The 23,560-nt window shown below is 38.3% G+C and overlaps 1 protein-coding gene and 2 non-coding genes across 3 annotated transcripts in view; all 3 read right to left on the reverse strand.

Annotated features, from left to right (window-relative positions):
• The window catches only part of EIF3A (eukaryotic translation initiation factor 3 subunit A), a 31,230-nt gene extending 8,536 nt beyond the window's left edge, over positions 1-22,694 (reverse strand). Inside the window, exons 1-17 of the mRNA XM_065923420.1 lie at positions 22,507-22,694; positions 17,144-17,334; positions 16,851-16,987; positions 16,298-16,461; positions 14,743-14,942; positions 13,391-13,599; positions 11,483-11,654; positions 8,173-8,277; positions 7,486-7,584; positions 6,124-6,240; positions 5,672-5,857; positions 4,713-5,060; positions 4,171-4,275; positions 3,978-4,091; positions 2,476-2,598; positions 1,816-1,969; positions 1,068-1,252 (exon numbers count right to left, since the gene is read on the reverse strand). Of these exons, the coding sequence (XP_065779492.1) occupies positions 1,068-1,252; positions 1,816-1,969; positions 2,476-2,598; positions 3,978-4,091; positions 4,171-4,275; positions 4,713-5,060; positions 5,672-5,857; positions 6,124-6,240; positions 7,486-7,584; positions 8,173-8,277; positions 11,483-11,654; positions 13,391-13,599; positions 14,743-14,942; positions 16,298-16,461; positions 16,851-16,987; positions 17,144-17,334; positions 22,507-22,555 (2,658 nt within the window). The 5' untranslated portion in view covers positions 22,556-22,694. The remainder of the gene's footprint in view (positions 1-1,067; positions 1,253-1,815; positions 1,970-2,475; positions 2,599-3,977; positions 4,092-4,170; positions 4,276-4,712; positions 5,061-5,671; positions 5,858-6,123; positions 6,241-7,485; positions 7,585-8,172; positions 8,278-11,482; positions 11,655-13,390; positions 13,600-14,742; positions 14,943-16,297; positions 16,462-16,850; positions 16,988-17,143; positions 17,335-22,506) is intronic.
• LOC136162271 (small nucleolar RNA SNORA19) lies at positions 6,552-6,681 on the reverse strand. Its single transcript, XR_010662077.1, has one exon. It is a non-coding gene; the product is annotated as a small nucleolar RNA SNORA19 (small nucleolar RNA).
• On the reverse strand, positions 7,720-7,850 carry LOC136162272 (small nucleolar RNA SNORA19). Its single transcript, XR_010662078.1, has one exon. It is a non-coding gene; the product is annotated as a small nucleolar RNA SNORA19 (small nucleolar RNA).
• Positions 22,695-23,560: the final 866 nt, after the last annotated feature.

A 23,560-nucleotide genomic window follows, 5' to 3' on the forward strand; every position in this document is an offset into this window, starting at 1 on the left:
AAGGATCAGAGACATGGCAGGCAAGAAACCCTCCAGCTACTTACCCCTAACCTGAAAAAATATTTCATTTAAAGGACAGCATGGACACATTGCAGGAAAAACAAAGAGCATGCAGGCAGATGTCACAGACACAACTGAAGACAACACTAGCTCAGAACAGCTAGAGTATAAGTGCTAAGAAAACAGTGACTGATGAAGCTAACAAAACAGCAGTAAGCATAAAAGGCCCTAACTGCTCAGGTGTGCTCAGGTGGGCTGTAAGCAATGAGTGTGACCCAAAGGCAGGTCTGAGACCCAGAGCAGCGGCAACAATCGAGCACGCGTGTCAAACACCAAGCAAGCCACAGTACAGACAGAGGTCGGAGGCTAGCTAAGGATCACAACCACGGATGAGGCCTGCAGGCGATTCAGGCAAGAAACGAGCTTAGTTAAATAAGGCAAGAGCAGAGGGACAGAAAGGAGGGGTGGGTTTGAAGCAATCTGGTTTAAGCAGGTAACAAAGCTACTGCCAGGAGAAGGTATTGGACACCTCTTTATACAAGATAAAGTCAGAAGCACTGGTCATTATGGACATGAATGGAAATTAAAAATAAACACTTAGACTAGCATTTGAAGCACCTGGTAATCTTGTTAAAATGCAGATTCTGATTCAAAAGATTTGGCTTTGAGCCTGAGACTGCATTTCTAACAAGGGATGTTGAATACTGGCTGGTCCCCCAAATTCATATTTGAGGACCCTCACATCATAGCAACTCCCTTCAAGGAACCGAACAGCCCCTCTTCCATATGACTGTGTTACTTTTCATCAAATACTTAATTTTCATGGGATTAGTTCTTACTGACAAGTACTCTAAAGCCTTTAAAATCCCAGCTTGCTAAGACAAGTCTAATCCTCTCCCCATCCCCCTTAGGAACCCTCTTTGGAAAGATAAGGCAATACCAGACTTAAATCTGAACGATGTAATTCAAAACACCATGCCCAGACACTGACACACACACGGACAGCTCTGTCATGCAGAGACCTGGCTGATGCCCACACATCACAGAACACTGACAGCCATACTTACCTTTCTAGAAAGTGAGTCATCACCAAGTCTCCTCTCCTCCTCTCTGCGACGCTCCCTTTCTTCAATTTCCAACTCCCTCTGACGTTTTTTTCTTTCAACTTCTTCTAACTTCTTGACCCGCTCCTGATATTCCCGAAGCTCCTCCTCACGCTTCGCGCGCTCAGCCCGCTCCCGCTCTTCTCGCTCTGCACAACACATCAGGTTAGAAAGTGTGCCTCCCACCCACACATTTCCACCAGGGCCATACGTCTACTTTTCTGGTATCAGAGGCAGCATAATGTAGAAGAAAACTATTTTTAAGAATTTTAAAATAGTTTACAATCAGCTAAACCTGAATATCAGAAAATATTCAAGAAAACAAGCATTATCCCACTCAACACAACTAAAGAATATATTAGAATCCCTCCCCAACAGCCGAGCATCTGCAATGACACAAAAAGGATCATTTGAGAGACTTCACGTGGCACGTTTTGCTCAATAAATGTTAATACTATACAGACTACAATGATAAAAAATACAAGGGCAGAGTTTGTGATAGAACGATTCCAAAATTGTTGAAATAGGCCGGCAGAGGACATTAACACCCTCACAGGTAACACTAAGTCAGGCTGTCAGAACCTGAGAACTAGTTAGCTGCAGTGAAGAAACTAATCACCTTGGTTCCACATTCCTTTCCTAAGTAAGGTTGTACAGAGGAGACCTATTATCAACCTTGCCGTATAGCCCCATTCTCGGTCTAAAATGTTACCTTTTAGCATCTTTTCTTCTGCCCTCCTCTGCTCTTCCTCTTCTTTTTCTCTATAGTAGGTTATCCTTCGTTCTTCTTTACGCTGCCTTTTACGTTCTTCCAAGCGATTATGCCGTTCTTCTGCTAATCGCTCTTCAAATTGTTTAAGTTTTTCCTGTAATTGAATGATCACCAAAAGAAAGGAATCAAATTATCAAGGGCTACAAAATGGCAATAAGTTACAAAAGCACTGCTAAATTTGGTGGAACCATAAAAAGCAACCTACAAACCTAAAAATAAAATTTCCAAATGACAAGTTCTCAAATGGTTAAAACTTTGAACCGACAGTATTATCTATACACAATGGATTTATTTATACAAAATAAATGATTAAATCAGAGTCTAAGAGCAGGACTTTTCAATCTAGTTTTTTTCTCTTTCTGAATCAAAGAACAAAAGTTTATATCAAAACCAAGTTTAACGCAGTCTATTTTCACCTTCAGAAAAAATCCATTTATAGTGATGGCTACTTAAGTCTAGGAAATAATTCAAGATATCTCTATTAAAATATTATTTGAATGATGATTATGTTAGCTCAAGACAGAGAATGTACCACCACACTGAAGATTCATTAAGGTAAAAGCTCATGAATAAAGGTTTCCCTGAAACCAGGAAATTCACCTCATAAACAGACTGTCGTGCTGCCTTGAGCCGCATTACAAACAAATCTCTGTCTTCAAGCATTCGTGACATCCGGTTCTTATGTTCTAGAGCCTTTTCCCGTTCTAGCTGCATCGTAGTAATCTGCAAACACGTGATACAAAGTTAAATTTCAAAGTGCTCATTATCTGATTATGAATTTATCCCAAATTTCTGACAGATATTCTTGAAGAAGTGTAAGCATCTCCTCTGCCCCCTCCGTTCTGCCATAGCAACAGATCCCTAGGATGACAATGAGGAACAGAAGATGAATAAAATAGACTTGGGGCATCTGTAAGAAAGAGCTTTAACCCCACGGTACCAGAACATCACTGACTCAATGAACTTGAGTTTGAGCAAACTCCTGGAGATAGTGAAGGACAGAGAAGCCGGGAGGGCTGCAGTTCATGGGGTCACAAAGAGTTGGACAGGACTAAGAGACTGAACAACGACAACCACAAAATTTAAGGAGGAAAAACTAAAATGTGTATGATAAAACAAAACAAAGACTTCATGGCTTTATTATTTACTATATTTTCTTCTTTAAAAGCAATTAGAGGGACTTCTCTGGCCCCTTCAGGGAGTGTGGGTTTGATCCCTGATCAGGAAGCTAAAATCCCAAATGCCATGAAGCACAAGCAAAAAAAACTTTTAAAACTTTTGTTTCAATAAATTAACTTAAAAAAGCAGGAAATCTCAAGCTTTTAGCTGGTCTGTAGCACTTTCGCTAATTTCATGTTAAAAGAATTATCACACAAATTCCAACTTTAAGAAAACTGGAAAAGATGGTTAATACTAGGCCCAGAAGGACAACAATCCAACGAAACCAAGAGGACGCAGCCACCACAGATAAATGTTGTCTCCTGCCTGTGGTTACTTTTTTAACCAAAATGAGGTCACTCATTTTTTCTACAAATTTGGCCACTATAAGCATTTGCAAATGTTGCTTTTCTACTGTTAAGTACATATAAGCAAATAAAACTACAGAAGGAGCTGTTTAGTCTCACACACACACACACACACACACACACACACACAGACTATATGATTCCATCTCTAAGAAATACCCAAAACAGACACATCTAGAGACAGAAAGGAGTTAAGTGGCTGCTGAAGGAGTGGAGAGAAAATGGAGTGACTGCTAATGGGTATGAAGTTTCCTTTGGGGTATGTTCTAAAATCAGATTGTTGCCCAATTCCATAAATATACTAAAAATGTCAATTGCACACTTTAAATTCGTGAATTGTATCTCCATAAAGCAGTTTGCAAAAAAAAAATAAAGTTCAGCTCTCCTTTGTACCTTACAAGTTTCATTTTTTAATCCCTATTTTGTAAATGTCTATTGCCCTGTTTGTACACAGCCATTAGAGTACAATTTCTGGCAAAATAATACAAAAATCAATTTGAAACCCTGTTCCCATTACTGGTTTTATTATAGCTTGCTTACAGTCTAAAAATATTACAATTAAAATTAAAGCCTTACTCTTTCTTCTTCTTGTTGTTCCCACAGATCCATGTCTTTAATTCTCTGTTCTTCATAGGCACTCTTTATCAAGGGAATTTCTTCCAAACGCTTAGCTCTTTCAAAGTAGTCAATCTGAGAATCATGAAAACAAATGTTAAAAAAAAAAGTCTTTTAACTTGGCACGTTAAAGTTCATCAGTTCTTTCATTTACCTTCTTTTCTTGATTCTTTAGGCGTTCCTGAAGTTCCTTCTTTTCCTTCTCCAGCTGTTCAACCTGTTTAGCCATGATGAAATCAGGATCCAATTCTTCAAGGTCCTGAAAAGTAACAGAAATGTACCACAATTAATAAGAGTATAAAAGAAGTGCATACCAGTCAATATGGAGCACAACTTCTTTCTAGAAATGGGTCCTAAATTAATTTATTTCAAAAGGGCAAATGCTTATAATGAGTAAATTCAGGCAACAGAAAAATGTTTTTAAAAGAGGCTTATTTGCTTGTGAGGAAAAACAATGTAACCATAACATCTACTTCTTATTCCTGTATTCTACTGTATCCAAACTCCATTTCAAAAGTGACTAAAAACTGTGGAGTCACCAAATCAAATGCTTATTTCATAGACTAACTATTAATAGCTGTATCAAACTGAGCAAAATAACCAAATAACCCAAAGTAAACCAATAAATGGTAAAGAACTGTGCTTCAAAGGGACCTGAATAAAACTGGCATTTTAATGCATTAATATGCTACATACTTCAATGTCAATATCTTTGAATGCTTTGGCACCCAGTTCCGTCTTCTTGATTTGCTCTAAACGCTCACGAACAGTTTTCTTCTTGATTTGTTCATGTTCCTGTAAGATCCGCTCCTTCTCTCTCTCCTTTGCCTCCTGTCTCAGCCTCTCTTCCTCAGCCTTCCGCACTTTCTGGAGTTCAGCTTCCCTCTGCTCCAGTTCTTCTTTCTCACGCTGAATATTCAGACTCTCAAGCCGCTCTTTTCTTTCCTCAATTGTCTGACGGCGAGCCAGGATACGCTGATGCTCTTTCCGTGAATTTTTAAGGTATGCGGTAACAGCCAACTGATGCTGTTCTTCTTTCTCTTGCTTCAAAAACAAATGCATTAAAAATATTAAAATAAATAAATAAAATAAAAATAATTTTAAGTGACATACCACAGTATTCAACACCAAAAATATTGCTACACACTCCTAATGTATTTTTCTAACATGTATTTGCATTTAAAAAGAGAGTGACATTATTCAACTACTGGTTTCTAGCACCAAATACTACAACTATTCAGTCTTTAACAGCAATGATATAGCTGAAGAACCTCTATCTGCTAGGCCAACTTCTATCTGAACCACATATACTATAAAGAGTTCAAGCCAAGGAGAAAATACTAACTGAGCTAACAACTTAAACAAAGGAAAAGCGTGATCACAGTACTCCCCACATGGAGGGTCATCACCTGTGGTCTGCTATCACTCATCACAGTACTCCTATGATCACCTTACCTGTTTTCTGACCCAAAGAAGGTAGCTCAATGATCTGTGTTATCTGACAAAGATATTTAACAAAATATCAAAAGTATCAAACACACCTAAGACGAAATATATAATAAATCCCTTCTCTGAGACATCATTTCAAACCTTTTTGTGCAAGACCTAAAGGGCTCCTCATAATTCCGTCATCCATTTCTCCCACAGATGCGTACCAGAATATGAGCTGGCTTAATGACTTCAAGTGCTTTCGCAAGTACTGAGGACATGGCGGTCAGCTGATTTCTTATCTGTTCTGAAGGCATGCTTTGCAGATGAGGACCAATTGGAGCATCTTCTCTAGTAGCATAATTCAAATCAGATCCAAAACTAAGGGTCCGAGAAGTGTGGTCAATACGAACCTATGAAAATTTGAAGAGTATTTTAAATAGTTAAATCTACATGCAAATATAAAGTAATGACAAAGTTACAAATGAGTAACTCTGATTAAAATTTCAACTGAATTTAAGAAAAAAGATCAACTGAAGAATGTCAAATATCAAAGCTAGAGGCCTCAATTCATGAAAGCTTTAAAACAGTGCCACTCGACCAGAAGCAGAGAAACACAGTGTGTGTTTCAGTCCTCGCAGGCTCGCCACCCCCCCAAGTGTGCCCTGGGAGCGCCTACCTGCAGGTCGCAGTGCCTCGCTGCGTCTACTATGGCCCGTTCCAGTTGGAAAGCATCAACAAAAGGAACCAGAGAAGTCAAACGAGAAAACTCAATGCTCTGATAAATTTGTGCCACCTGCGTAAGAAACACAAGGTTAATAATAATAGCTATCATTTATTTAGCAACTGTTACGTGGAGTCTCATGGAACAGTAGAAAGTTAGCCTATTTTTCAAAGAAACTGAAGCTCAGAGTATGTAAACAATGCACTGCTGGAGCTAGAATTAAAATCCAAGGCTAATGAAAACATTACGCTATATTTCAAACCATCACATAATCCTTTCAAATCCTAGTTCCATAAAAACAAACCAAAAAATCCCTAAATGGTCACATATTTGTAGACAGAGACCTGCTACTTACCTAATTCATCTCAACATTTAATAAAACTGTTTGTCTGAAGGAGACTGGCAGTATTACTATTTAGTTATACTGCTAATTAACCTTCAATTATTTGTATAGCACAGAAGAAATAACACTGCTCACACACAGGAGAGAAAGCAGGTCAATGACATGTGCACCAACATCAAGTTAACATACAGTAAACGCTCTCCACCGCCAATGAAACAAATGGAAGACACAACAGGATCATTTAAGTCATACTGTAAACCATAACATTCAAACTTAAGCACAAAGTTGAACTACAACAGTTGAAAGGCTGACAATACTGGGACTTCCCTGGCGGTCAAGTGGTTAAGAATCCATGTGTCCAATGCAAGGCATGCGGGTTCCATCCCTGGTTGGGAAACAGATCCCACATACCACAGGATTGCCAAAAAAACTAAAAGACTGACAATACTTAGTGTTAGCAGGAAAAAAAGCTTTCTTCACTACTGGTGGGAGGGTCAATGAATTTAATCTCTGAGGATCTGTTAAAAGTTTTAAATGTGTAGACTATGCCTAATTCCACTTCTCAGCTACAAAAGTTATAGAAGTATGCAAAGATACCTGTATGGAAAATGTTCACTATTTCAACTTTTTATTATGGCCAAAAAAACTAAAGAATTTCCACCAATATTCTGAATAAATAAACCAGGGTACTTCTAGACAATGAAAAACTAAATAGGTATTAAAAGGAGTAAGATGTACATGGCTAACAAGGAAAAATGTATGAAGACAATGGTTAACAAAAAGAGACAAAAGCAGCTATGAATCATGTAAAATAGTGATTTTTCAAATCAAACACATAAAAACTACTTTTGGTGAGGGTTAGAATTTGAGGAAGCTTTTTCCTGGGCTATTTCTAAATTTTTTAGTTTTGTGTTCAAAACAATCAATGGAAAATTCCCAGCTGTTCCATAACACATCCATTTTTTCATCTTTACCTGCTGGAGAAGCCGGAGTATGGTGTTGTTCTGCAGTTGTGGAACATACTGTTGTAACTCTGGTTCCTTTTCAGGTTGTTCCCTAACCCAATTGAGAACCTATAAAACCCATTAAAAGAGTTATATTTTCTCTACAATAAATACTGAAACACTGGTGATACTTTTTCATTTTCTTCACAGACAAAATCATCACATAATGCAAAGAAATACAAAATGTAACAGGAAGCTGTTGACTCTTGTATGAAGGTGACTGACAGCAATGGCTAAATTAAGTCATGCTGCTAATTTACCTCCAAAGGTTTATTTAGCACATCAGAAATATCTTTTCTCCTGACATAAAGAAAAAAAGACAATGAAATGTGCACCAAATTCGAACACATAGGATAACACTTCTCTGTTAACAAATATGGGACTAACTGGGAGGTTCTGACTGACATGTATACACTGCCAGGTGGAAAACAGCTAGTGGGAAGCCACTACACATAAAGCTCAGCAGGTGCTCTGTGATGGCCAGGGAGGAAGGGAAGTCCAAGACAGAGGAAGACATATGTATGCACATGGCCGTTTTACTTCATTGTACATCAGAAAACTAACACACTGTAAAGCAATTATATTCCAATAAAAAGAAAATACTACAACATAAAACTGTAACAGGGATGGCTACATGATAATATAACCAAAGCTTACCTTTGTGACTCTCTCGCAGAGTTTTAGTGGGTTAAATTCGACTTCCAGCCAATTGTAAAGGTCTTTTACTTCTGGGACAACATATTGTAGCACATTGAATCTGACCTACAGTAAGCAAAACAAAAGGATTAACTGCTGGAGGTATTTTGTAACTGGGATTCTGAATTGATTATAAATTAAATAAAAATATCAGACTGGAGACCTGGGAAATAACTGGTATTTATCTAGCCTCAACCACCTCTAAATTTACCAAAGAGAAATCCAGGGCCACTATGTTGAGTCTTACCCCAAATTATGCAGCTCTCTACAGTGAGACCCCACAGGAGTTTACAAAGGAAATAAAAACTCATCAACACAGTCAAAATATTTACAAAGACCATTCATGTGGCCAACACAAATCAGTTTATTATCAATAAAAAGTAAACACCAGTTTACAAATAGCTGTATCAGAGAAGTTATTACAGCAACTCTGCTCGGAAAGCCACAAATTAAAAAAAAAAAAAAAAAAAAAACAACTCAGGACAAAACAGGCCCTGATTCACATAATACACAAAAAAAGTCAAAGAAAGAACAACTATATTCAATACATGAATATATCTCACCAATGAGAAGAATTTCATATATTTATGTGAGATTTAAATTTCATACAAAACACACAAACAGGCGACATTAGTCTGCAGTGGTATAAATCAGGACTGTGGCTCTTCTTGGGAGAAACAGGAGAAAGTGTGAATGGAAAAATCTTCTTAAGAATTTACACAATTATACTTAGGACGTGTACTTTAAATATGTATGTTACAATTTAATCAAAGTTGATACATGAATAGAACTTCCTTGCACAATAAGGATGTAGCTTGAATAACCTGCCCTCAGGTTATGGGACATCAGTCATATACCTATCAAGAAATTATTCTATGGCCATTAGCAAAAAAAAAAAATCTATAAATAACAAATCCTGGACAAGGTATGGAGAAAAGGGAACCCTCTTACACTGCTGATGGGAATGGAAATTGGGGCAGCTACTAACAAAAGCAGTATGGAGGTTCCTCAGAAAACTAAAATTAGAATTATCATGATTGAGCAATCCTACTCCTGAGCATAGATCCAAAAAAAATAATTCAAAAAAGATACATGCACCCCTACTATTGTGAACAGCAGCACTAGTCTCAACAGCCAGGGCATAGAAACAACCTAAATGTTCATCAACAGATGAACTGATAAAGAACACACATACACAGTGGAACACTAGTCATTAAAAAAAAGAATGGAATAATACCATCTGCTGCAACACAGAACTAGAGATTATCATATCAAGTGAAGTCAGAAAGAGAAAAAAATACCATATGATCACTTTCATGTGAAATCTAAACTGACATAAATGAACCTATCTATGAAGCAGAAACAGACCCACAGACATAGAGAACAGACTTGTGCGTGCAGGGTGATGGACTGGGATGCTGGGGTTTAGTAGATGCAAATGGTTACATACAGAATAGATAAAACAAGGTTTCCTACTGAATAGCACAACTATATTCAGTATCCCAAGACAAGCCATAATGGAAGAGAATATAAAAAAGAATGTACATAAAATTAAACCACTTTGCTATACAGTAAAAAGTAACACATTATGAATCAACTGTACTTAATAAATGAATATTCTGGATTTTCCACTGAGCACCCCCTCCAAATAAGGAATGTGCTGAGACAGGCTATCATAATCTACTGAAGTATATTTGCTTCCCAAGCTTAACAACCTCTTATGAACTTGATTAATTTGAGTCTGTTCCTGAGATATAGAATCATTCTCTAGGTGATTATGAGTTTACCTACATAAACCTAATACTCAGGTCTTAACCTTGTACATATAGTGAACACAAAATTTATAAAATGCCTCCTAACATCTAGTTAAGCCATTCATCTGGCACCAACTAAAAGTCTTCTTATAGGCATTTATGGGTCCAATGAGGACCCAAATGTGGATGTCCTGCCTACTGACCCTGACCCCACCAACAGATTCCTGCATCAGTATCAAAGCTGATCAACTTTAACATTGAGGTGTGCTACATAAGATCAAGAGATCAGGCACACTTTTCAGTATTCAAAAAAAAATTTTTAAATACTTATCTGCTAGTTAAGACCTCTTCCTAAACACAACGCTCTTATTTAATTACATTTAATCCTAATTCAGTCCCATAAAAACATGCCAACACACAAAGCCGGTTTTTATAAATGGCAGCAGAATAAAACATGAAGGCATTCAGATAGAAATACTATTTCAGAGGTTAAGTTAGTTCTTTTAAAAAATTGACCACAAAGGGAACTTGCCTTGCTACTATAACAGAGAACTGTTACAAGCGAAAACTGTTGCCATATACAAAATGTATTAACTTTTATCCAAACTGATTGACTCTGCCAGTGAAGGAATAAGGCCTATTCTCTAATACCTGTCCCTCTTTTTTCTCTTATCCTGAAGTAATTTGCTAGAGGGGTACCACAGTAACCACTAAGTCAAACTACTGTGAACCAAACTCCTCTGGAGTACAAATTCCATTTAACTATCACCTGCCTGGCAGGTAACAGACACTAACATGATAAATTCCCACTGAATTAAAGAGTTCAATGTAAAACACTGAGATACAAAACCTTGGGCTCTATATTCTGAAATCAATTTAATATATGCAGTGGGTGAAACCTAGAAATCTGCATTTTAAAAAGTACTTCACACACAATTACAGTGCATAGCCCTAATTAAGAACCACTGCCTTAGTAACATACAATGAAGTTAAAGAAAACAAAGTTGGAAACACTTGAGTTATCCAGAACTGGGCCTAATCTAATTCCACACTTTCCTGGACTCATCATATTTCTAACACCTATCAGCTTAATCTTTTCCTACAGCCCCTGAAATAAGCCATGATCATTCTTGTCCATCATACTTCCCTTATCAAGGGGCCCATGCTATTCCTCAGAGCTAGTCTGAGTCTTGTCTGCTGCATCCAATTTAACTCCAGCTCATTCAAGACAAAACATCTCACCTCAACACAGGGCTGACTTACACCAATGTTTTCAAACTTGTCCATGCATCAGAATTCCCAGCATTTAATCATAAATTATAAAACCTGACCATAGGGGGTACTCTTTTGCCCCCTTCTGATGCCTATGTCAGAAGCTTTCTCTATCTCCTTTATACTTTAATAAAACTTTATTACACACACACACAAAAAAAAAATTGGAAAAAAAAAAAAAAAAAAAAACCTGACCATAGAGCGTTCTGTCCAAAGCTGTTAAGAGTGCTAAAACTTATACCAACCATATCGTTAATAAGGCCAATTCGAGTTGGTGGGGCTTGCAGGCCTAGCAGGGTTGCAAGGCGACGCTGTTTCTCAACTATGATGCCGTCCATATCCAGAAGTCGAGCAATATCAGTACGCTCAGGGGTAATAGGGATGGAAAGAGTGGCCAAAAGGACTCTAGTAGACATTCTGGAGAACAAAGTTACAATCTGTTAAATTTGCAAATGTCACTTGATAAGCAGAAAGACACTTCTCTTTAATTATCTAGTAAAATATGCCAGTGACAGAATATGTATACCACCACGATGAACTGGCCTCATAAGTATTCATCAAAGCACGGGATTAATTAAAAAAGAAATGGATTATCCTAAAATGAACACTTGGAGAAGCAGAACTTCACCCAGCCACTTACTACAGTCAGTGTTTTCTAGCTATAGAGAAAAGACTGCGTTAAATCGCAGCACAGACACATCTGCATATACCCCTACTCCCTTATAAAGACTATTAGGGAAGATTTTAAAACTAAGAAAATAGACACTTAAGAAAAGAGGGAAAAGTTACAGTTACAAGGACCACAAAAACATATTATGGGAGTTGAGGGCAAAAGTTAAATGTTAGCTTCCTTAAAACACAAAACTCAGGTTGAATTTAAAGCACCGTAGGACACTAAGGATGGCAGGCTCTGGAGCCCAATTAGAATCTCAGCTTCACCATTTCCAAGACTGGAAGCTTAGGCAAGATACTAAGTCATGAGGTGTTGGGAGGATTAAGGAAAATAATGTACATAGAGCCAAAGAGCCTAATGATTATGACAGTACTCTTACAGTATTTTCTAACAGAAGAATATAGAAATAACTTGATAAAATCAAGTTTTTTTCCTTGTTTCAATAGACAAGGATTATATAACAGCGAATTACATAATGAATACTGTCCTCAACAGTTTCTTAAGGGACTCTCCTGGTGGCCCAGTGGTTAAGACTCTGAGCTCCCAAAGCAGGAGGCACATAGTCGATCCCTACTCGGGGAACTGAGATCCCACATGATGCTCTGTGTGGCAAAATATACATGTACATACATATATATATGTGTATATATATATATATATATATATATATGGAAGTGCAAGTTTTAGTCGCTCAGTTGTGTCCCAACTCTTTGCAACCCCCATGGACTGCAGCCCACCAGGTTCCTCGGTCCAAGATTCTCTAGGCAAGAAGACTGGAGTGGGTTGCCATATACACTAGAAAAAACTTAGTTGGTTCCATGCACTGCTTACAAGCTAAGAAAAACAATTTGGTGTATGTACTTCTCCTAGAGACCAAAATAACATGGTCTGCCAGTAAGAAGTGGTATGTGAGTTGCCTAAGCCCAACTGAAATGTTTAATAAAAACCAAACATGACTGAAAGTATATATGTAATGCTAAAAAAATAAGTCTTTAGATTGTTAGGTTACAGGCTATCTACATAAAAATACACATGCCAATTATTTACAGAGTTAATGTTTTATAGCTGGGAGGAAAAAGTTACTTGATAAAAGTATTCATTTTAGGGGGAGGGGGTCTAATTTGTTCCTAGATTCTGAATACCTACACTCAGTTAAGGAAGCTAATACCTTAACACTGCCTTCCCTAATATTCCATTTTCTCAATTGGAGGGTTGGTTATCAGATAAAAGACAGCTACCACAAGAATACTTCCCAAGAATACCATTGAGGTTTTTTGGTAGTTAACAGTTATAAGCAGTGCGGCTGGCAATCAGTGGGTAAACCACGGGATGCTGCCAAAGACCCTAAACACAGTCCCCTGACAAAGAAATAACCAGCCCCAAATGTCAACAGTGCAGCCGAGAAACCCTAATCTAACATCATGCCATTTACAAGATATTTCTTTTATATCTCAATACTCTCCAACAATAAGACTCTTACCTTTGCATCTCTTCTTGTGTAAGATTCTTTCTCATTTCTCTAGATAAATGGTAAAGACGATGGAGTGTAGACGCATGAAAAAGAGCATTTCCAGATTTCCAAAACACAGTTGAGACTTTGTTATAGTAATTTGCCATCAACTGAGGCTTGGGCGGTTTTTTAGATAAGGAGAATAGCCCATGAATATCTTCCACAGCTTTGAATGCTTCCTAAAATTAGTGGTATAAATTATAGTCATTACAGTCCAAACAAACCAACAAAAACAAAAAAAATCTCTTTATGAAACTGAAAATACATTACACTTAAGAATAAAAATGGCAAATAAAATGCCTTCATGTGTGGTTCTTTTTATTCATAATTTAACTATCTGATATATCTCAGAAAACTAACACAATTTCTTAGACTGCCCAAGCCATTAAGAGTATCATACCACTTGGCAGAATATATTTTTAAAGAATCTGGAAGGACATAAAACACAATATAAAGGCTACTTCTCAGTGTTAAGGTAGTGAATAAATATTCTCCTCCTTTAACTTATCCATTTTTTCTATACTAGGCATGTTTACTTGTCTTCTATTAAACTTTTTTTCTTTTATTCAGGTATCTTAAGGGTGTACCTGCATAAAAGGAAAATATGGGAAAGCAGGAAATCACATTTTCATTGGCTGAAAACTACCAATTTTTAGTTTCTTCCTCTGCAATTTCAGTAAGATTTGGTGGGGGAATCAAATATATAAAAATAACTCATGAGAAAATGTCTACAGAATCATTAAGAGTAAAAAAGTCCATGCTGACAACAAAATGCTCACCCCCGAGATCTCTGATGCAGGATATTCACTGTGCGGGCTTACTAAGTCTAGGCAGCACTGAGAAATCTAGGGGACAGTCTGGTGCTGCATTTCTCCAACTCTCTGTGGTAAAGGCCAAGTTTGTCTTTGTAATTTCTAAACTGTTGCCATCAATACTTTTAGGAAGTACAATAAATTACTATTAAAATAAGATGGAAAGACAAACTGATTTTTTAAAATCAGGGTAAACAGACAGAAAACTACCATGAAATTATTTACAAAATTTTGTAAATGCATACTCTCCAGGCATTGAACCACAATTTGAGCACTGAGGTCTGAAAAAGATTACATGATTTGGCTTGGAATTGACAGCAGGCATTTGGAACCAAAATAACTGAGATTTCTTGTCCCAAACTCTTACTTCTCCATTAGACAACCTCAAATCTGTTACCTAGCTATTGAAATTAACCAAGAGATACCAAGATGCAGATACTCATTAAGAGAAAAAAAGGTAGTATGGGTTACTATTACTACAAAGAAAAGCCAAAATGGTTCACAACATACCTGCCACAATTCCATGCTGATAGCACTGTCCAACTGAACAAGCCTCGTTTCCAAATGCATAGACTGACTCTCTGGATTATTAAGGTTGATTGCTGTACTTTGGTTATGGTGGCGTTGAATCTGAGACAAGTGCATTCTCAAGTTGTCACACAACTTACGGAATTCAGCCTTCCGGGTATATTGGAGGCAGAATTTGAAAGCTATAAGCATAATTGTAAAATATATTAGGTACTTTCCACCATAAACTTAGTATTTAAATAGGTTCTATTTCATGTATTAAGGTCAGTTATCTTAACAAGATTTCCCAAACTCACCATCAGTCTTGAGAAATGATCAGAGTCATAACTCACTTCATGTGCCCTGAGCACCTTTTAGACACAGTCATCAGTCCTGGTCTAGGACTGAAATGGTTCTGAGAACTAAGGAAGCTATTTAAGTCTAAGAGGGACTCACCTTTCAAACACTTATCACTTCAAACCCTAAAAGAGCAAAAAAATTCTGGTCTGAAATATAATTAACTCTCTTACCTAATTTACTAGAAAACAAAGCTTCTGCACTAACTGAAACTGAATAATACAAATTGGGGGTTTATGGTAATAACCTAATTTCAATTGTGCAGAGATGTATAAATGAACTACTTGCTCTATCATTAAAACACATAATTTCCCACTATCATACATGCAATACTAAAATAACTTCTTCCAATGTCCTTCGTCAATCCCTTAAAATAGAGTATTTCTATTTCAATAGGCCTGAAACAAAAGGATGCATTTTAACGACAAGCTAATATTTATCTCAGCTGTTATCAAAAGGTCCTAGTTTACTTGTGTTAGATGCTAGCCATGTGGGCAAAACAGATTCTAATACTCCTTTACAGTAAGCTATTCTTAGTCACATAATCACTTAAAACTTGAATAAACAAAAACAAATGCCATGTTAAAAAGAATGGCGACAAGCTTGTGCCTAAGGCTAAAAGTAAGAAAAAGCCAAGAGCCACTCATGTCATATATAGTTAAAAGGCTGCACTGATAGGAAGATAAGCTGCAACAGTAAGGCAAAAAGACAAGATTAGGAAAACAAACCTAATACAGTTCTTCAGATTAAAAGTGCATGGAGTGTTAACTATTGGATACTTTTTATGATGATCCTGAGTCTTCAGTAAGGTTTAGTTCTATACTCAATAACACTCTGGAGCTCAAAAAGACCTCAGAAACCCAGCATATGGTTAAGTAGCTTGCTGAAGAGTATGCTATAGCGTCAAAAGTATTGATAGAATCAAGCCTGCCAGAAAGCAACAGAAAAGTTTATCTTTTCAGTCACTTAGAAAATTCCAAAATGACTTTAAAAGGTGCTTCAGACATTAACGGAAAACAAAGAATTACCTTGACTAATGAAACAAATTTCTTATTTAATATTTAAATGAATGCCAATCATCTAAAGTAAGAATTAAAACTACGTAAAATAAGTACTACAGAGAAAAGGAGGTCAACTTTAACAGTTAATCTTTTGCAAAACCTATCCTTAAGTCAACTTTTCAAATCAGTTCTTGTTTTACCTTGTTGGGCAATATCATGGTAGAGACGCTCTACTCTAGAATTGTTTCGAAGAAGGTCCAAACACTGTCTGTATGATTCCCACAGGAATTTAACCCATGGAGTTAAAAGTAATCTGTCAGTACGATCCTGAGTGTCTTCACCACTTACAGCACTTAGGAGAACACTACAAAAATATTTAAAAACGTTGAAAACAATTTTAGACATGGTTTCCTACTTTGCCATATGATTATAAAACCAAAACCAACAATGATCATTATAAAATAGTTCAAATCCTACCTACAACTTTGAACATACTGTAAAGCTATCACTTAGTCCAAGTATTTGAATTCTCAATCTGTATTAAAGCCATTTAAATTAGTATACACCCTATCGGATGGTTGTAATTTTTCACTTTTATGAACTTTGAATAGTACATGACTTGAAGTTACTGTACATTTAAAATTCCAAAGACAAGCATTCTTTCTAATAAACATTTACTTCAAATGGGGACAATGGAGACACATGTGAAGAAAAACAATGAGAAAGATATATTTAGTAATTTAGCCCACATACCTCTCAGGAGTTTGAATATTATCCAGATCTTCTATGTCCAAGACCATCTGCTGGGACTCTTCTTTAGCAGCTTCCGTTTTCTCCTCTGCCAATTTCAAATATGCCCTAACAACATCCTCTAGAGATTTGATGTTCACCTAGCCAATAAATAAATAAATAAAATTCGTTTCCCAACAAACCAAAAAATATTTTAAAAGCAAACTTTATGGTATGAAATGATAAATTTGAAAGGTAAATGCCTCCCAAAATGACTAAAAGCACTTACTAAAATATAAAAACCCAGCTGTTCATACCTGTTGACAAATGTTCTTATACTGATATAAGCCTTCTTTAGCCAAATGGCTCTTTCGAAGATCCACACAAAGTTCCAAGTATTTCAACATAATCGGCTCGTGTATCTTTTGCCATGTTCTATGTTTCTTACTTTTCATAACATCATAAAGAACGTCCAAAGCAGGTTGCTTTTTGCCAACTTCAAGAAATTCTGGAAAAGTAATTCAGGAGAATTAAAATTAGTTATGTATGCTATATAAAAACGTAAGTCTTGCCTTTTAACTTGGCTGTTTCAATTTACCAACCTATTATCTTCTCTTTTGAGGTCACATTTTTTATTTCTAACACTATGCCAAGGTAAAACAACGAAAAATTGATACTATCTCAAATATGCCCTATAGGTAAAACTAGATTTCACTCAATTCCTCTGCACCAATTATGTCTAAGTTACTTTATAAAGTTCCAGAAATTCAAGTCATGAGATTAACAATCTCCCCCTAGAATAGGCAGAAAAAGCAAGTGTAACTTCAGTCACAATCATCTGGCTGATGTAATTTTTGCTAGTTTGTATTGAGACTTGAGAACAAATCAGATTGGCTACATTCCTTTTGGATCAATGGACTGTGTGGGTCTATTTGGGGGCTCTACTTTGATCATTTCTCTACTGACCTGCCTACACTGTGGCCAATACCTCACTGTCTCGATCACTGTAGCTGACAGAAAATCTTGGAAGTCAGGTAGTGGGGGTACTCCAACTCTGTTCTTCAATACTAGCTGGCTATGTAACACCTTTTGCCTTTTCATACAGACTTCAGAACTGTTTGTAGATACCTACAAAATAGCTCACTGGGATCTTATTGAACCTATATAACAAATTTGGAAGAACTAACAACAGCATTTGTCTTCCAGTCCATGAGCACAAAGTATCTCTCCACTTATTTATCCCAATCTAAACACGAGAAACAAATGGAGACAAATCCCAGCTAAGAGACAAAATACGGACGACCAATACTCCTCAAACTGTCAAGGCCATCAACAAATCTAAGAAACTGCCACAACCAAGAGCCTAAGCAGACAACCAAATGTAATGTATCTTGGGTGGGATCCTGGAATACACAGGGGCATTACAGAAAGCTGAGAAAATATGAACAATGTATGGACTTTCCTTAATAATAATGTATCAACATTGATTCGTTAATTGTAACAAACATACCACACAGATCTAAGATATTTATTAACAGGAGAATCTGTGTGTGGTGTGACCCTCTGTACTATCTTTACAATAATTCTGTAAATCTCAAACTTCTAAAATTAAAAAAGTTTATTTTTTACTTGAGAAAAAAATTTTAGAATGTAGAGCAAACTAATGTATACTCTGTAAAATTCACTGCCTAAACCTGATGGCATTCTGTATGTAGCAACATTTCAAAATCTGTTCCAACCTTAGATTTGGGGTACACTCCTTGTTTTGAAAATCAAAAGCAAAGGCCCTTGCATCACATTTCTGACCAAAGTTAAAATTTATAATTTTCTTTTTTTTTTTTTTAACTTTCTCAATACACTTAACAGACTATGGGTGGTTCTTTTCTGGTTTTGTTCAACTTAAAACTCAGTACGTGCCAAATTTCACACACACAAAAATTTCTCCACTGAAAATTTGACAAGTAATTTGGTAGAATACTAGTTTACACTACAAAAAACTTAAAACACATCTGTTTTTTAAAATCATTGTTCATTTTTCTAAAAAAATCCTTGACAAATAATTATTTTTGGCATTAACCTAACAATGTATAGCATTATCTAAGATATAACTATGCTACGGCAAACACAGACCAAAATGTCTCTCTTATCTGAAGGATTTACTAGATCTATGGATTTAGTGAGTAACTCTTATTTCTTCTTCCAATCATCATGTCTTTCAGGAATGCTGCCTCTGAACATTCCTTCCTCCAGGAAAACTATAAACAACATTCCAACTCTAGTATATTTTTAAAACCTTATACAGGAGACATCACAAAACACACTGAAATAAGTATCTTTTAACACAATATCCTACATCATCCCATATTATACCAAATCATACTCCTCACATGCAAATTAACAAAAACCCCTCTTCAATACTTCAATAATCTCAATATCAAATCTGCCAATATGGCAGCAAGGCCATTTTCACATTACACCCCTCCCAATCAAAGATGTAACATTGAATACAACTAGATACTTTGCTGGAGTAAGCCTTTTCTGTTTTAAGGGAATGACCTATTCAACATCTTCCTGGAGCATGCACACAGTTATTTTAAAATTCAACAATATTTTAGTGTTTTTTTCACAACTACTTAACAGAAACAGCTTCTATCAGCCAAAAATTGGGAAGTAAATGTTTTTACGTTTATCCTTTACATTAAGGATATCACAGGAGCCCACCAAAATGACTTCTTATATTCAATTCCCAATCTTACGTTGAGGATTCAAATTCCATTCTACTGTATATAAACACTATCAATATTTTGCAAAATAGGCACCAAGGGTTAAATTTAAGAGCTGGTCCCAGTATGATGTGGTTAAAATAACAAACTATCAAAAAATAATTCCCAATCTCTTATTTTTAAATGACTGGTAACAATGTCACTTTAAAAAAAAGTAAGTCTTGTTTAGCGATAAAACTGAAAGTACTTTTCATTTCCTCAACAGCTAGTCAAAATTTAAGATTCAAATTCAACACTTTCAAATTCCAAACCAATCATCTAATTAGGGGAAAAAAAACAAGTTTTTGAGGCTGGAGAAAACTATCACACACTAAAAGCTGTATTGCAATCTTTAAAGAAACGCTCGTTTCCAGATTGATATCGTCTTAAAAATAAAATCTGGAATCAGAAACTATTCCTAGGAGGGTAGGCATTCTTAAAGAAACAGTGAGTGATCTATGTATCTACCTACAGTAAAGTTTAGGTCAGTCCTTCAATTTTACTAGTTTATTTGTGTAACAGACCAAGTAGATAAGCTAAGTTCCATAATTTGTGGGTTTAATAACAACTTTATTTTTAAGACACTGGTTGTAGAGTGTAAGTTAAAAGGCTGTTATTTCCAATTGCTTCCAAAAATAACTGCTCTGACAAACCACTCTACACCTAGATTTACTCACATCTTATTAAGATACTCTAATGGATGGGGTCTAAATGTGATTTGATATTACCAATGTTATAAATGAGATTATTCCCATTAAAAATAAAATGTGCTGATTACCCTATTTATAAAATTTTGTCAGCAGTGTCATATGCCATCCACATTCTGCTCTTTGATACTAAAACAGTATCTCTCTAAGATGAAAGGTACAGAAATTATACTACTTGAAAGGGAAGGCATCTCTACCATACCAGCACTCATCTAAGAGCTTTTTAAAAGGCCTTTTACAAAAACTACACTAACAAAATCAAGTTCCTATCCCCATGTCTTTGTCATCTTGTCTACTTTAACTTCTGACATCTTCACAAATCGCTCTTCATGAATCAAATCTATTTCAACTTAGAAACTGTGAGAAAAGATTTTAAATGTTAACACATATCCCTTCTAATTTTAGTTACTGAAATATTAAGTTCATATACATTCAAAAGGGAGGAGTGAAGGATACAAGGCTTGAACACATCAACATGTAGTATTTAGGCCATGGAGATTACAGTGCTTCAGCCAATTAACATGGGAAAAAATGTGTTGGTAAAGCATTCAAAGGGCTATAAAACAGATCTACAGTAGTAATTTCACCCAAGCCATTTGCATACGACAATATATAATAATTCTCTTAAGTTTCATAACATTCAAGAAATAATGCTTTCCCTAAATTTGCTAGTTTATTTTGTAGGGTTAAATTTCCATCTCAATCTTATTTTCTTTCCTATAAATTAATCAGCATGTGTAAACTTCCTGCCTGTTCAAACTAACATGGAGGATCGGAGTGAGTGATTCGATCAAAGTTGTAGTTTCAATTGTTTTTTAGAAGTTACTCTATTCCACAGAATGTGGCATTATCCTATTCCACAGACGGTTACTTATCCCCGAAATTGTTAACTTACAGTAAAAATAAAAAGCATACGACAAAACAGCTCTCTGGCCCTGACAGATTATCAGTAGTACCAACTGAACGCATTGACTGAAACTGACCTTTTCCTAAGAGGATTTTCAAACGAACTAACAAAATAAGCTTCATAAGTATAAAAGGGTTAACAGACACTGTACATCGATCCACAACAGGGGTAAGACCCAAAACTCGTTTGGCTTGAGGAAGCGTGAAAATGAAAGAGCAATGGACGCCCTAACACTTATAAACCCTAAATAACAATCTATTGAAAGACCAGAGAATACATTTGCACCCCTTGTAATGGCAACGTAATAAATGCCTCTTGAACAGATCAGGACACACAAGTTTTCCCAACAGTGCCGCCGACTCAAGCACACATATGGAAATAATCGCAAGCAGCAGCGCAACAGTGGAGGTGGCGGGGGTGGGGGGGAAACCACGATGGATCTGGAAGTTCAGAGACCTTGGTGTTAGGCTTCTAGCTCAACAACTCACTCCCAGAGTGACCTTGGGCAAACCAGTCTCCCTAGGCCTCACTTTCCTAATCTTTGAGAGAAACTTCAAGTCTCTCTTATAGTATTAACTCTGTCCCAACTTCCTTGTGACTCGGAGTAGGCTTCGCAGCTGCCAATAATCAATGCCAAAAAAGGAAAAAAAAAAATAGGGAACGAGTTAAATGGGTCAGAGTCTCCGAAGCGGATAAGAGGGGTCGGAGGGGGACGTGGACCCTGAGCCGGCAAAGCACGGCGCTGAATTCCGGGGCGCGGAGGCGTCCGCAGGAGGGCCCGGAGGTGGGCCTGCCAGGCCTCCCGGCCCGGCGGGAGGTGGAGCCGAGGTTCTCGCGTGCATTGTCCCCGGGAGGGAGCCATGTTTCCTCCTCCCCGGCACTCCCAGATGGCGGCTGGGGGCGCGGGGCCGAAGCGCACAAGGCCCCATGGTCTCGGGTGAGGGGGTGCCCAGCAGAGGCGGGGAGAGAGAGAGGAGCTCGGGCCCGGGTCGGCTTGTCTCCGGAGCCGCGACGCGCCACCCTGCCCCCCGAGACTCACCAGGCGGCGGCGGGAGGAAGGCCAGCCCCGCAGAGAGACGGTTCCCGGCTCCGCGCCTCCCACCCTCGCCGCTCAACCTCCCATGTCGGTTGGAGCGAGAAGGGATACCATACCCAAACCCAGGCTGAGTCGGCGGCGGGCAGGCCGCAGGGGCTTCCTGTGCAGCCACAGTCGGGCGGTCGCACACCGCGCACCAGGCCCGGGCCCCCTCGACCTCCGAGGCCTCGGGCCGCCCCAGTCCGGCGCGCTCCGATCCCCTCCTCACCGTTGGCGCGCTTGAGGGCATTTTCCGGCCTCTGGAAATAGGCCGGCATCTTGGCGGCAGGCTCAGTTCACCCGGCGTCAGCGAATCCTCTGGGTCCCGGACCGGGAGAGGAGACGAAGGGGAACAGCGCGAGGCTCCACGCGCCTCGCCAGCAGTCGCCCGCGCCCAGCCGGCCAAAGACGGAAAGGAAGAAGCCACGTGACCCGCCCTGCGCGGCGGCGCTGCCGCCGCTTAGGCCCCGGATGTAGGGGGCAGGCCTCCGGCACGCCCCGCCCCCCCCACCCCGCGCGCAAGCGCGTTGGCGTCATGCGCGCCGGCTGACGTGGCGGCTGTGCTCGGCTGACGGGCGCTCGGGTTCCACCTCCACACTCTTGCGAAACGTACGTTGGGCAGCGGGTTTTCAGGCCCCTAGCTCCTCGAGTGAGAATAGGGGTGAGAAAGATGCATTTTGGGTCAGAGCTACTATCTGGCGAGAAAGCGCTGTCTTCCTCTAATATGATTTGTGCGGAGTCCTGCAAAATTAGAATCAAATCTCATTCGCCTCAGTTCGGTTTCGTTCAGTCAGCTCAGTCGTGTTCGACTCTTTGCGACCCCATGGACTGCTGCACGCCAGGCCTCCCTGTCCATCACCAACTCCCCGGAGCTTACTCAAACTCCTCTCCATCGAGTCGGTGATGCCGTCCAACCATCTCATCCTCTGTCATCCCCTTCTCCCGCCTTCAGTATTTCCCAGCATCAGGGCATTTTTCCAGTGAGTCAGTTCTTGACATCAGGTGGCCAGAGTATTGGAGTTTCATTCGCCTGGGGAAGGGAATGATCTACTTGAAAGTGAAAATTAGTCGCTTAGTCCTGTCCGACTCTCTGCGACCCCATGGACTGTAGCCCGCCAGGCTTCTCTCCGTGGAATTATCCAGGCAAGGATACTGACTTGGCTGAGTTAAAATACTAAATTTATTCACTTAACACAAATGCGTTGAGCACATATCATTAGGCCAAGGATGTCCACCTCTAGTGGAGACCTGTCACATGACGACTAGCATGGGGAGGAGAGTTG

Source organism: Muntiacus reevesi, chromosome 2 (assembly GCF_963930625.1).
Source record: "Muntiacus reevesi chromosome 2, mMunRee1.1, whole genome shotgun sequence".
Taxonomy (NCBI): domain Eukaryota; kingdom Metazoa; phylum Chordata; class Mammalia; order Artiodactyla; family Cervidae; genus Muntiacus; species Muntiacus reevesi.